The 13,729-nt window shown below is 40.4% G+C and overlaps 2 protein-coding genes across 7 annotated transcripts in view; both read left to right on the top strand.

The window, feature by feature from the left end:
* camsap2a (calmodulin regulated spectrin-associated protein family, member 2a) overlaps positions 1 to 2,499 on the top strand; it is a 40,284-nt gene extending 37,785 nt beyond the window's left edge. For all 6 annotated transcript variants that reach the window (XM_015034221.1, XM_015034219.1, XM_015034220.1 and 3 more), the window contains one exon: positions 245 to 2,499. In XM_015034221.1, coding sequence (XP_014889707.1) covers positions 245 to 550 — 306 coding nt within the window. In that variant the 3' untranslated portion in view covers positions 551 to 2,499. The remainder of the gene's footprint in view (positions 1 to 244) is intronic.
* Positions 2,500 to 3,035: 536 nt separating this feature from the next.
* On the top strand, positions 3,036 to 13,304 carry LOC106948502 (WD repeat-containing protein 47-like). The gene is made up of 17 exons (XM_015034218.1): positions 3,036 to 3,248; positions 4,516 to 4,573; positions 4,738 to 4,926; positions 5,143 to 5,226; positions 5,379 to 5,463; positions 5,710 to 6,018; positions 6,196 to 6,635; positions 7,255 to 7,351; positions 8,808 to 8,980; positions 9,068 to 9,319; positions 9,722 to 9,797; positions 9,914 to 10,071; positions 10,669 to 10,838; positions 10,982 to 11,152; positions 11,285 to 11,416; positions 11,962 to 12,180; positions 12,261 to 13,304. Exons 3-17 carry the CDS (start codon positions 4,769 to 4,771, stop codon positions 12,401 to 12,403), a joined length of 2,667 nt encoding a protein of 888 aa, XP_014889704.1. The 5' UTR covers positions 3,036 to 3,248; positions 4,516 to 4,573; positions 4,738 to 4,768; the 3' UTR covers positions 12,404 to 13,304.
* Positions 13,305 to 13,729: the final 425 nt, after the last annotated feature.

The following is a 13,729-nucleotide window of genomic DNA, read 5'->3' as shown; positions in this document are numbered from 1 at the left end:
GTGTATTTAATGCACTGAGCTGAATAACTGACATATATAAATATTTTTCAATATGTTTGAGATTGTAAATTATCTTATTTAACATTGGTGTTGAGCACAATTAGCATGGTTTGCCTTGCTAAATGTAAACATCAGTCTCTGTGTGTTTTCCCTGTAGAATGCACTGAAATAAAGTGGAGGCCAGTAAAGATCTCTTAAGCATTTGTTACTCTGACATTAGGCTTCTTATTTGTTACTTTAACAGGAAATGGAAAAATCAGAGGCCAATAACTTCCTGGTTTTGTTCCGGGATTCTGGCTGCCAGTTCCGATCCCTCTACACCTACTGCCCCGAAACACAGGAGATCAACAAACTCACAGGGATCGGTCCAAAGAGCATCACTCGCAAGATGATCGATGGACTCTACAAGTACAACTCGGACAAGAAGCAGTTTAGTCAGATACCGGCAAAGACCATGTCAGCCAGTGTGGACGCCGTGACCATCCACAACCACCTCTGGCAAACCAAGAAGCCAGCCACCCCTAAAAAAGTAGTGCCTGCACAGTCCTAATAGAACTCTGTACCCCCAATCAGTACCCATCTCAGTTTGCACTTCGCTGTACATATCCATAAGGATTCCAACACCTGCAATGCCAGTTTGATGAATGCTTATTTATCTTTTTTATGTTAATTTATCCTCTCACTGCATTCCTGTCGCTGTCTATCTTGCATACTGTTGAGTCAATCTGACAGGATGCATCAGATTATGGAAAACTGGAATGTTACCGTTGAACAAGTTATTGACAACGTTTGAGTCAGTCTTCATAGGTACGTATGAGTATTGTTCTGTTTTATTACGTGCTAAAAGTGGAAAAAGAGACAGTATGAATGCAAAGACATTTTACGTGGTAACCTGAATCACTGAATGTTTTCATGTACAGATGGTTTTCTGTTTGTATGACTTTGTTGATGCCGGGCCTTATGCACATTTTTTTTCTCTGTGTGAATGCATTGAAGGAATTGTTAGGTTGAAACTTTTTAGGTGTTTTGAAGAGGACCTCTTTTCTTTAACGTCTAAGGATTTTACAGTTTGTATGAAAAGGTTTGTGTGACTGTCAAAAGGCCAAAAACTAATTTCATACAGCTAGTGTTAGCCACACAATTCACGTGTGCTCAGCTCAACAAAGCCAAGCGGTTTCAGCTTTTACAGAATAATTTTGGGAGTAGAAGAATGTCGCTGTAAGTCACTGGTCCTTCACCTGTAGGATACGACACCTAGTGACGATTCATAGAATAATGTATAATGGATGCTTAATATTGGGAGAGATTTGCATTTGTAGTGATATAGGTGCAAAAATGACATTAAGGATGAATTATTCTGTCACACTGGTTGTTTTAACTCTGGAGAAGTTTTATAGCTGGTTTGTGAGCAAAACAAAACAGCTCAGTATTATTTTATTTATTTAATCCTGCAAACAGCACCACGTAGGAACCTTACAATCAATAACATTTCCGCCTGCTGGTTAGAGGAATATGACTGAAACTCAAGGAATAAACATTGCTCCTTTTATTCTAATTTAACTAAATTTTTCTAGTATTTTAACTGTGTTACTAAGCTCAAGATTTAAACTCTTCAGATAATAATACTAATAATATCTACACTTATGAAAACTGCGAGGCAATTCCACTAAGCACCAGAATACAGTCGGTTAATAGAGCTTTTTTTTTTTTTTTCACTCAGATAATTTCTCCTGTTGTGAAGTAAGTCAACCATACATCCAAGTAGTAGGAAATTCTATAGAAAATAGCCAATAAAAAATAAGTTGCTATGTGTCTTGTATATGTTGACCTTTTGAACATAAATAGGTTTTAAATTAAGTAAATTATCAGATAGTTTGTGTAACAGCAGCCTATTTGTATGTTGTCCTCAAACACAACATGTATTATTAAAGCTCTGGAATGTGGTAAATAAATTTATATTCTTTGCTATTTTTAAAAAAATTGGAAGCAAAATGTTGCAAGGAAGAGAAATGCAGGTGGATCCAAGCTGCTGAATACGGGTAGAGACTCACCATCAGGTTTTGTTGGTATCAATATTGTGTTATTTTTGCCTCCGAATGTCAGATTAACACCATGTGTGATTTCCTTTTTTCTTTTTCTTTTTTTTTTTTACTAAATAAATCCTTAAACATGGTGCTATTATTTTCATAAGAGTGTTTTGTGGGAAATGGGGGGTATTTATTGCCACAAGGAAGCATGTACATGCTTCTGAAAAAATGTCATTGAACATGAGGGAGAGAAAGATCTGTCCACAGGAAACTGTCCGTTGGCTTTTGGCTGTTGAAGGCCAAGGGGAAAAGATCATTTGAAGTGTAATGATACTGTACAGCGTGTTCATGTGAGCTTTCTGTTTGCTACGATGCCTTTGTTTGTGCTGTCATTTAACATTGCACAGTAGTTCCATTTTTAGATTGTTCTTATTTTTGTTTTTGAAATGAATAAACTTCAGCATGGCCTCAGTTTGTATGTGATGTCTGTGTTTAATGTGTGTGTGAAAAATACTTGAATGCAAATTATGCAAATGGTCAAATTTTAAGAATGAAAACAAAGAATAAACATAATAAACTGGAATCACTAAGGAAGGACTGTAAAACAGAAACAAGACTCTAATCAAATAAACTAAAGAATACAGAATAAACACAATTCTAACCAACTCAGAGGTCTATAGAGCACTATTTCAGAATTTGATGCAATATGTTAAATTATAAAAATAAATTTGTGCCTTTCTCTGTCTAGTTCTGTGCATTGGGGCCAGTGGGTTCACCTAGGGCACTATTACAACAACCGCCTCTCTCTCAATTAACCAAAGCTGTAACGAGTCGGGTATGGGGTTCCATTTGTACCATAGTCGGCAACTGAATCCAAGGGGTAATGTAAATTCATACAAAAACACAAGTATTTAGGTTTCTTGTTAACACAGTATCAAGAATAGTAATAGCTGTCAGTAAAGTCTTATTTTTGCACAGTTGTCGCGCTGTGGCGCTGTACTGTCCGCTGGGCGTCATCGCTTCAGCTGATTGGTGGCTAACGTTTGCGTCCGCATGGCAACCGTAACCTGTGTACAAGAAGCGAAGAAGAGGGGAGCCCCATGACAATAAAGCTTTTCGGTTAACATCCAAGACCCCCCCCACCCCCTCCGCCCCCCTCACCCTGCACAAAGAGGAAAAGAGGTGCTGACTGCGACGTGTGTCGGTGTGGCTGCCTGACAGGTGAGGAGCTGGCACGGCTGCGCTGTGATCTGGCGCGGTGTCGAAAATGAATGGCAGTGCTTGAGTTCTGTGTTCCCGCATGCGTGTCCTGTGGAGTGGCTTTGCGTGTAAATGCAGTCGCCAAACGCTGTCAGACTCTCGTAGACAAGGCGTGTCTAGCAACGGGTGAGGTGCTGTGGAAGCTGTCAGATTTGGGCCGCAGACCCTGTTCCAGAACCGGGAGTGGGATGCTGTGTTTTTGTGCAGGGTGGCGAGGGGGGGGGGGGGGGGGGGGGGGGGGGGGGGGGTGTTGCAGGGCGGTGTCAGCGGCTGACTGTCTCTCTTCTTCCTACTACACCGCGCATGGAGGTACAGCCATATGCTGTTGTTTCATGTTCGTGTCCGGTGTTGCAGTATTTAACCAGTCACTGGCCGATTGCATAGAATTACATCCCTGTTTCCTTTATTAGACAGATGCATTACATGCAACCTTAATTCAAATCTCTGTGTTAAAGAAAGCACAATAAACCTCATTGAAGTCATCTTCAAAATAGAGCAATTTTCCATTTTAATTGTATAATAAAGTGTCAACTAGTAAATACAGTCTTATATGGAGTCTTACTCCATTCATCAAAGTACTAATTACAGTAAGGCTTGCTTAAATTGAGTAGAGGATGTATTTTACGGAGAAAATTGTTCTTAAAAATGCAACAAAAATACTTCATGCAAACATTTATTTAGTTTACAAAATTCTTCATGATGTTGCTGCTCCATCCCTAAGAAGGTTTGTCACTCTGAGCTCAGATAAAATGACCAGAGTCACAAGGGCGACCTCCAGAGGTGAGTCCCAAAATATAGAACTTTTTTGAATAAAACTGCCTTCTCTTTTGTTGCCAAATTACATTGTAACGTGTGCTAGTTTCAAAATGTTTGCACAACAGACAAAAAAATATGAGTGTGTGTGTGATTTTAATTTGAACAGTTTGATTGCTTTTAGTGAGATGTAAATCAAAATGTATAGGATATGTATAGAATGTGAAGACATGTAATTAGCTTTCATGCTGGTTTGTCATTAATTCACATTCTATGTTAAATTATTCCTGATAACCATCAGCCTGTCTAGAGACTGGAGGGGAAAATTAGCTTTTTTTTTTTTTACATCCTACTACCATGAATCTTTCCTTTGAAAAGTTCATTGAAATGTTTCACATTATTTATGTGTGAAATTTAAAAAAAAAAAGTTGTAAAGAAAAGCAGCATTCTTTGGTAATTTTGTTATTTCCTGCAGATCATGTGACTGGTTTTGGAGCAACAGAACGTTTCACCAGGCAGCAAACACCATCCAAGTAAATAACAGTTTGAGACTCCTTCTTGATATCTTTAAGGCTAAGCAGACGAAATCTTAAAAGGGATGACTAAATGTAAAACCAGCAGCTAAGCGATCACTTCAGGATCACTTCAAAGCATTAAGTATGCTCTCAAGTTCGTTAAGGTCTTTCTTTTTCCCCAGCTAACTGCTATCTGTCAACACATCTACAAACATGACAGCAGAGGAGGTCATCAGCATCAAGGAGGCCGAGGTGATCAAGCTGATCCTGGACTTCCTGAACTCCAGGAAGCTGCACATCAGCATGCTGGCTTTGGAAAAGGAGAGCGGTGTCATTAATGGACTCTACTCTGATGATATGCTCTTCCTCCGGTAACTACACTCATCCTACAATACAAGTGAAAACTGGAAAGGGTTGTACGTAAGCAGATAGTCAGTGGTAGTTTTATGTAAGACAAACAGAAAGTTGTGCATATTTGGGAAGTGGATGGGGGAAAAAAATGCAAATGAAATAGAACCAATTGCCTTCAGAAGTTTTCTGAGTAGTAAATCCACCTGTCTGAAGTTTGTTTTTATGACTTTAATCAGGCAACTCATTCTGGATGGCCAGTGGGAGGAGGTGATGCAGTTCATTCAACCTTTAGAAGGAATGGAAAAGTTTGACAAGAAAAGGTAAAATAAAATATCTGTCAGATTATTTAGCTACATATTTTGCATCTTTTGTTCCATATCTCTCAACTCTGTGCATTAGAAGGACATTTTAAGCTTTAAGCTAGCAGTCGATGCTGTCATCAGTCCTTTTTCTAATACTTCTCTATTTCTAGGTTTCGATACATCGTCCTAAAGCAGAGGTTCTTGGAAGCTCTGTGTGTCAATAACGCCATATCAGCTACTGAGGATCCGCATAACGTATGTATAAGTTGAATTAGGTTACAGTTTATAGTATAGTAGTAATTCTAAAGATGTCTTTGTAAAACTTTCTCAACAATCTTCAGGTTACCATTCTAAAAGTCTGAATAGCAACTGGTATACACATTAAGGAATGGTTCCTAAGGACGATTCGAATTGTAAAATGTATCTAACCTTATTGAGCCACACAGATATTAATTACATTTACAGTCTTACTGTTTTTCTTCATTGCCTTCCCCTCCACAGCTGGAGCTCACAATGCAGGAGGCTGTGAAGTGCCTCCACTGTCTGGAGGAGTTCTGCCCTACCAAAGAAGACTACAGCAAGCTGTGCCTTCTCCTCACGCTGCCTCGCCTCACCCACCACGCCGAGTTCAAAGACTGGAACCCCAGCTCGGCCCGCGTCCATTGTTTCGAGGAGGCCTGCGCCATGGTGGCCGAGTTCATCCCTGCGGACAGGAAACTGAGTGAGGCGGGCTTCAGGGCGAGCGGGAACCGACTCTTCCAACTGCTCATCAAAGGAATCCTCTACGAGTGCTGTGTAGAGTTCTGCCAGGTATCATGATGTGCTAAAGATAAAATGGACTGCAATTATATTTAACTACATGAGAAAGTACACAATTGAAAATGCATTGCCAGGCTTTTAAGGAAACCATTTGTTTTTTTGTAGTTTTTTTTTTTTTTCTCGTGCAAAGCTGAGGCACATTTTTGTTGATATTTCTGTGTCGTCTAGAGTAAAGCGACAGGTGAGGAGATCAGAGAGGGCGAGGTGTTGCTCGGCGTGGATTTGCTCTGCGGGAACGGATGCGATGAGCTGGATTTGTCACTGCTCTCCTGGCTGCAGAACCTCTCCTCCGGTGCTTTCACCTGCGCCTTCGAACAGAAAACCCTGAACATTCACGTGGACCGCCTGGTGAAACCCAGCAAGGCTGGACATGCCGACCTCCTAACTCCCTTAATCAACCGTCTCTCTCCCTGTCCGACCTCGCCCTTTCGCCAGAGACCTCATTCGGCCGACACGTACATGTCCAGATCCCTCAACCCAGCTCTGGACGGCCTGTCCTACGGACTGGCAGCGCAGGACAAAAGAGGCATGGAGAGCAAAGTGAAATCTGCGCTCAGTAGGAGTCTAGTGGAGAATAACGTGCATCAGCAGGATGACTCACCTGAGAGGTAAAAGCCAACAAAGGATTCAAACCGGTTTGCTGTGCTGGGTTTAGGGGATTAAAAACTCCAAATACAATCATATTAATATACATAATTATGTTCAAATTTAATTATGTAACCGTATATCTTTGTTTAGAATGTTTTATCTGGAGCTACATCTACCAGTTTTATCTGGAGCTACATCTACCAGTTTTATCTGGAGCTACATCTACCAGTTTGTTAGATGTTATCCACAAATAAGCTTTAAACCCAAGAAAAGATCCATAGTGTGTTAAAGCTTGTAAACCCTTTGGAATTAAGTAACTATGCAGTTCACCAACGTTTTTTTCTGACTGATACACATTTCAAGTTTTCTTTCAGGTGTGACCTTCCAGCTCTCTTGTAATTCTTAACAAAATTGGTGACACCCATATTACAGTTTTACATAGTTGTAGGTAAGAGTTCAGGTTCTCCTGTGCTGCTTTTGATTGCAGATATTGTGCACATTTGATACAAAATAATACATCTCAGAATGTGACTTCTGATAAAAACCCGATTAAATTCAAAGCAAATAGGTAAAACAACTTTCAACTATGTTGAAATTTACTAATTTTTAAAAATTTTTTATTTCTTTTTCTGTGTTAAGGAAGCACTCGCAGGGGTTGGATGGGCCCCAGACCGCACGCACTCCTCTGACTCCAGGAAAAGACGGCGGACCACCATGCAGCGCAGACATACTGGAGGTGTGTGTGGTCATAGCTGGTGCAGTTTATGCATTAAGTACATCTTATATTTATGTGGTGAAATTTTGGTACAATCTGGTATTATTAAATACACTCCGTTTACCTAAATCGTGCTGAATGTTATATTTATAATCATGATGTCTTTATGCTTGAAAGATTCAAGTGTTGATGAACATTACATCATGATACGACATCATGAAATTCTTTACTGAGAAAGAAATCCAAAGGTGCTCAGTGTCGGATCAAATATTACGAGGGGATTTTTGTTAGTTTGATTTTTTTTTTCACATGTATTTTCTGCTTTAGGGAGCATTATGTTTTATAAATGTGAAAAATCTCTTTCGAAATCTGAACTTTCACCAAGGGGAGGATGTGTTCAGGGTCATGCGCAGTGCTTAGGACCCCAGCTGCCTTCATATACTTAGTTATTTAATTGTGATCGTACAGTCACAGCTGATTTTCCACATATTTCTGTCCTCTAAAATTAAGTTTTTGTTCTCATCAAACTGGAGTGATCGTTGCAATATCATTTCTAGGTGAGAAAAAAAAAAACTCCACTTCTTAATTATGTACTGATTTGTGTTGATCTTTCACAATGAATCTCTATGAACTTGACATTTGTGGTTGTAACCTAATTCAAAGTGAACTAGTGTAGGGAATTTGAATACTTTTGCAAGGCATGGTGTATTTGGGATCCAATATGAACCCAGACGTGGCATGTTGAGTAAAATCGTAAAGGTGAATGAAAATGTGGTTAATTTTCACCATTTTTGTAATCTTAGGTGAGCATGTGACAGTTTAAAATCTTATTATTTCCAAGACAAGAGGTGATGTAGGCCAACCTTAGCTGCTTCAGCTGAGTTGGTTTTGTGAATTTCATTGGGTCACTCAGTTCAAAGTCAAAGAAGGATCGTCAGTGTGCCTGAAAGCACCGTTGCAGCTTTAAGATATATATAATTAGATCCGTCTACTCGGTGAATGCTCTCAGCTTTTCTACATCATAACTCCACACAAAATTCTTCTTTACTCTTGTTTATTAGATACGTCCCTCTTCACTATGTCTTCTTTAAGAGGTGTAAGTCAGGAGCATCTGAGGCATATAATTGGATTTGATGCATGCTCATACAAACATTGACCCATCGCTCATCTTTATGTATCTCAGTTCCTTGTGGAGAGCAAAGTGAAATTAGATTTTTTTTTTTAATGTATGTATGTGTGTGTGTGTGTGTGTGTGTGTGTGTGTGTGTGTGTGTGTGTGTGCGTGCAGATTGTTGTCATAGGATTAGGGTCTTAAACATCTATTTACGGATTAAGGGATGGAGGGTAAGACCTTGGAAGTTGAAGGGTTAAATAAAACAAAAAGGTTTGTCAAAGGATAATCAATGTTCTACTAGGTTAAGCACAGCACCCGCTGGTCAGTGGTTTTATTTATCACCCAGTGGTTGTGTTTTTACAGCGCCGTGACTCCACAGAGCACATCCAGGAGTACTACAGGCAGCGGCTTCGGGTGCAGCAGCATCTGGAACAGAAGCAGCAGCAAAGACAGCTCTATCAGCAGATGCTGCTGGAGGGAGGTGTGAAGCAGCAGGACGGAGCCCAACACAACCTCACCGAGACGTTCCTTAGCAGGTGGGGGCATCGCACTGAAGCATTCGGTTTGACCGATTAGAGAAAACGTGACATTAGTTCTACCCCAGGACCTGTTGCTTTGTCTAGATCCATTCAGCGGTTGGAGGAGATGAATGTGGGCATCGATCCCAAAGGAGACGAAGTGATGGCACACTTCGGCCAGCAGTGGAATGGGTTGTCAACAAACAGCTGCACCTCCAGCCCCAGGATGGCCGACGTTCACAGCACAGAGAGGGGCCCTGCGAGGAGCAGGTCAGGAGGGGTGAGCAGCACCCCGTTAAACTCTGGGAGCCTCGGCCAGCCGTCACTCAGCGAGTCCCCGGTTACTAAAAGCCGCAGGTAAGAGCCTCTCAAGTGTCTGGTGTAACGTTTACCGTTATTTTATTTTACATTTACAAAAAATGTTCATGTTTAAGGTCAAGATGTGGAATTACATGTTTCATTTAGCATTTTTATACACTATGAAACAGTGGATATTATTAACAGCCTAGAGGAGGCTTCCCTTTTTGTGTCTCTCCTTTTCTTTTTTCAGGCGGTTTTTTTTTTTTTTTCTTTCTTACTTGCTGCTTTCTCACAGTCTCTACCAGTTGTCAAAAATGTTCATTTTGTTTAACATTTCAGTTGAAAGTGTACAAGAAATTTGTACATAAATCAGATTTTAATTTATTTTATTTATTTTTTTTTTCGTATGCAACAGTAGATGTGCAGGCTTAAAATGCAATGCTATATTGTCATTTTCAGTTTGGAAAGAATCAGAGGTTCTGCCGCTGCAGTCCAAGATGACCCTGGCTGCTCCACCATCAGAAACACACACGAGGTAAACCAAATGTCCAATAACTATGGAGAAACTTCCACTCAAAAGCAAAGCTCAAACGCTGAAAGACATTTAGACTCTTGTTGGAACCCGTCGTTATGTTTCTGGTCTTGTTGCAGCATGTGAAGTCCAAAGCCCAGTTTGTGCGGGTGAGTCAGCTTGAGGACACCCAGGCTCTGCGTGCCGTAGCTTTTCATCCATCTGGAGCGCTCTATGCAGTCGGCTCAAACTCCAAAACCCTGAGAGTCTGTGCCTACCCAGACACAGTGACCAGCAGGTGGGCTTTGTTTGCCAAAGCGTGAGACAGTAAAAGAGGACGTAGATTATTATTTGCATTTATAGTTTAACACTGGGTACCTTCACAGTCTGAAGGCCTTGTATGTAAGGAATTTGCTTTTGTTCTTTTCCAGGTCTGGGTAAAATGGATAAAAAGAAAATAGAATCTTAGAAGCATATGAATTTCTAAACAATAAAGTACTTTTCACGTTATTTATATTTCATTTACAACCATTTTCTTTAACCTGCCAGACCTCAGTTGGTGAACTTGATGTGTTTGATTTCACAGGGCCCAACAAATTTATGCGAAATAGAAATTCTGAAATAGATTTTCTATTAAACTTAGTTTCAATAGATACTAGTTACTAAAACCCAGCTATGCCAATTTTCTTCTAAAATATCTTTAAGAAATGAATCTTCAAAACCATGGCATCTTTAACTGAACAACGCTGTTTGTGACTTGGTAAAAATATTGCATAAAGTTCACTATTACACTTTAATATGCAATAAGCTTAAAATATGTAATTTCTCTTTTTCTCCTAAATATTCAACACTGCGGCTAAGGTCACATGTGTCTTTTACTGTTTTGCCACTTTAGCGGTTCCGGTGCAGCCAAACAGCCGTCGGTGCGTTTCAGACGAAACAAACATCACAAAGGCTCAATTTACTGTGTGGCTTGGAGTCACTGTGGACAGCTGCTGGCCACCGGCTCCAACGACAAATATGTTAAGGTTTTGCCCTTCAATGCAGACAGCTGCAATGCCACAGGTACAGTTCAACAGGTTTAGTATTGCTTTTTCTTTTTTTCTGTCTGTATGAGTACAGGTGAAAAAGCCAGTGAAGACAGGAAATTAAATTTCCACTCGCATACGCTGTCTCGCTGCTTAAAAGCAAATGTTTCCATGATTCAGGCCCAGACCTGGAGTTCAGCATGCACGATGGTACCATAAGAGACCTGGCGTTTATGGAGGGTCCTGAGAGCGGGGGATCCATCCTGATCAGTGCCGGGGCTGGAGACTGCAACATTTACACAACAGACTGTCAGAGAGGACAAGGCCTTCATGCCCTGAGCGGACACACAGGTAACCCAGTGGTAAAAACACCACTTTTTATTTTACAACTCTGATATTTTTCAAACCAATTCAAAATTGAAAGTACGGCACCACAAGAGAGTCACAATTAAAAAACAGCTTAGTGCTATTATACCTGAATAGGTCACATTCTGACCGTGTGCACATGGGGCGGCTGGATGATCGCCTCCGGCTCCCAGGATAAAACGGTCCGGTTCTGGGACCTCCGTGTGCCCAGCTGTGTTCGGGTGATTGGCACATCTCTGCATGGATCAGGTGAGTCAAAACACGGACGATCCAGATTTTAACTCAACATTTGATCAGCTGCAGTTCACTAGTCCACACTGCCCAAGCAGTCATATCATTTAAGCCAACCATGTCAAGTTAAATTGTACAGGAAGATATAACCCCCACACCCCCCTCCTTTAACTATTGATCTGTTTTAAACATTTTTTTATATAATATTGAAAAGTCCTTGTGTAGTTAAATAAGAATTCAAGTTTTGTCATTCACATGCTTGGAGTTTATTTTTTATCGTTCATTTATTTTTCTCTAAGCTTGGCACATAAAAAATCAACAACTCCAGCAACCTCCAGTTTATCTCAATAAAAGAAAAAAAAACAATCCAACTCGGCCTCAATTCTTTTTTTTTTTTTTTTTTTTTTTTTTTTTTTTTTCCAAAATGATATATTAGGTATATAGTAGAAACAGGAAGGTTATAATAAACAGCCTGGATGTTTTTAAAAACATACATACCTTAAAATATATGCTTTAAATCAGGCTGAGCCAGTTCTAGGATGTGCTTCCTCCTTGTCGCTCAGGAAGTGCCGTTGCTTCAGTGGCGGTGGACCCCAGCGGCCGCCTGCTGGCCACCGGTCAGGAGGACAGCACCTGCATGTTGTACGACATCCGAGGGGGACGCATAGTTCAGACCTTCCGCCCCCACGGCAGCGACATTCGCTCCGTGCGCTTCTCGCCGGGAGCCCATCATCTCCTCACCGGTTCCTACGACAACAAAATCATCATCAGCGACCTTCAAGGTGCCCATGTCGTTTGTGAGCATAGAAAGAAAACAACAACTTAACAGCACGTGCAGCTAACCCTGACCTTCTGACTCCAGGTGACTTGACGAAGCCGCTCCCTCAGACGCTGGCCGGCGAGCACTTGGACAAGGTGATCCAGTGCAGGTGGCACCCACATGACCAGACGTTCCTCTCCTCGTCTGCCGATCGAACTGTCGTCCTCTGGGCTCTGGGGCCCTGAGAATTTCAAGAAATTAGCTGTTCACAAGAGCGCAGTTTACTCTGTTTAGATCAGCCTCTTTGTGTGTACTGCAGTGATGGTGTTTTGAAGACTTGCTGCACTGAAAGCCACCTGTGTGCATTGGAATGCTACCGCGATACATCGGTGTGATTCTGTCACCGTGGGACACTCTAAAGTCTTTGTGTGTGTGTGTGTGTGTGATGTCACAGGTCAACTGTAGCTAAAGCTGGATCTAAAAATTTTTTTTCAAATGATCAAAGGAAACAAAAATGTATGTGCAGTTGTAATTTGGTCTTAGTGTAAATCCCAAAGCCTCAAAAGTACTATTCATTCTTCTGTTTGCTTGTTATGTTGTGATTGAAAGGATGGATGACATGAAAAAAAAAGAGAAAACTAAGTTCACTTCAAGCACACTTTAAAACTTGCTTTAGTTCTTTAACAATGCACTGAAATATTTTATCAATATTTTGTCAAATTGATGGGAAAAAAAAGAATAGTAATATAAAGAATTTACCTTTTGTTGCAACATTGCACAGCGTTTCACAGCTCATCAAAGCACAGCGATGTCAGTGGTTTCCATGGAAATCAGTCTCTGTACTCAACATTGCGAAAGGAAGCAACATTTAGTTTTATGCATTTCATAACGTGCCTTTATTAAACATGTGCAGAGAGTTAGCTTTCCTTTCTGATTGCTTTTCTATGCCAGGTCAAAGTAAATATTTTAAACATGTTATCAATGCAGAAAATTAGAAGCAGCATTTTGACTGTGCACATATATATGTAAAATAAACGATTGCCATGTTATCGTTAAAGTTTTTTTTTTATTAATTAGGACATGAAGACTGAAAATGTGACTTATCCTGTTTTATTTTGGTTATCAATAAAATGGAAAGTTAATGTGTTTCGGAACAAATTTTGTCATCGAGGCAGCAACATCACTGAACTAAAGGTTTTTCTTCATCCCACAGGGTGTTTATAAGCTGATGCTGTAAGACTTGAAGATCATTTTTGAAAACTGGTGATAAGAAAACTAACAATGGGATGCATTGTTAGTTAACTAACATTGTTAGTTAACTGCATTGTTAGCATTGTTAGTTAACTGCATTGTTAACTCAGCCCAACCCGAGTTCTGGCCTCATGACCCCCACTGCAGGTCTTTCTCCTCTCACAACCCACTTTCCTGTCTGGCAACTGTTAAATAAAACCCACTAGACCAGTCAAACTTATCTAAAAAAAAAAAAAAACTAAACTGCTTTCAACAATGAAGACTCCAGTCAATGAAGACTGGGGTCAAAACACTTCACCAGTGGGTCAGAACTTCTAATC

Source organism: Poecilia latipinna, unplaced genomic scaffold, assembly GCF_001443285.1.
Source record: "Poecilia latipinna isolate Pla-1442-1.1 unplaced genomic scaffold, P_latipinna-1.0 Scaffold291, whole genome shotgun sequence".
NCBI lineage: Eukaryota > Metazoa > Chordata > Actinopteri > Cyprinodontiformes > Poeciliidae > Poecilia > Poecilia latipinna.
This window is presented reverse-complemented; position numbering and strand designations above follow the sequence as displayed.

Bases quoted from the DNA above. Each gene is read 5' to 3' on its own strand.
- LOC106948502 (XM_015034218.1), top strand. From the start codon at position 4,769: ATGACAGCAGAGGAGGTCATCAGCATCAAGGAGGCCGAGGTGATCAAG. The intron at 9,320-9,721 runs GTAAGAGCCTCT...TGTCATTTTCAG, and splicing joins CCGGTTACTAAAAGCCGCAG to TTTGGAAAGAATCAGAGGTT. The intron at 11,417-11,961 runs GTGAGTCAAAAC...CTTGTCGCTCAG, and splicing joins CACATCTCTGCATGGATCAG to GAAGTGCCGTTGCTTCAGTG.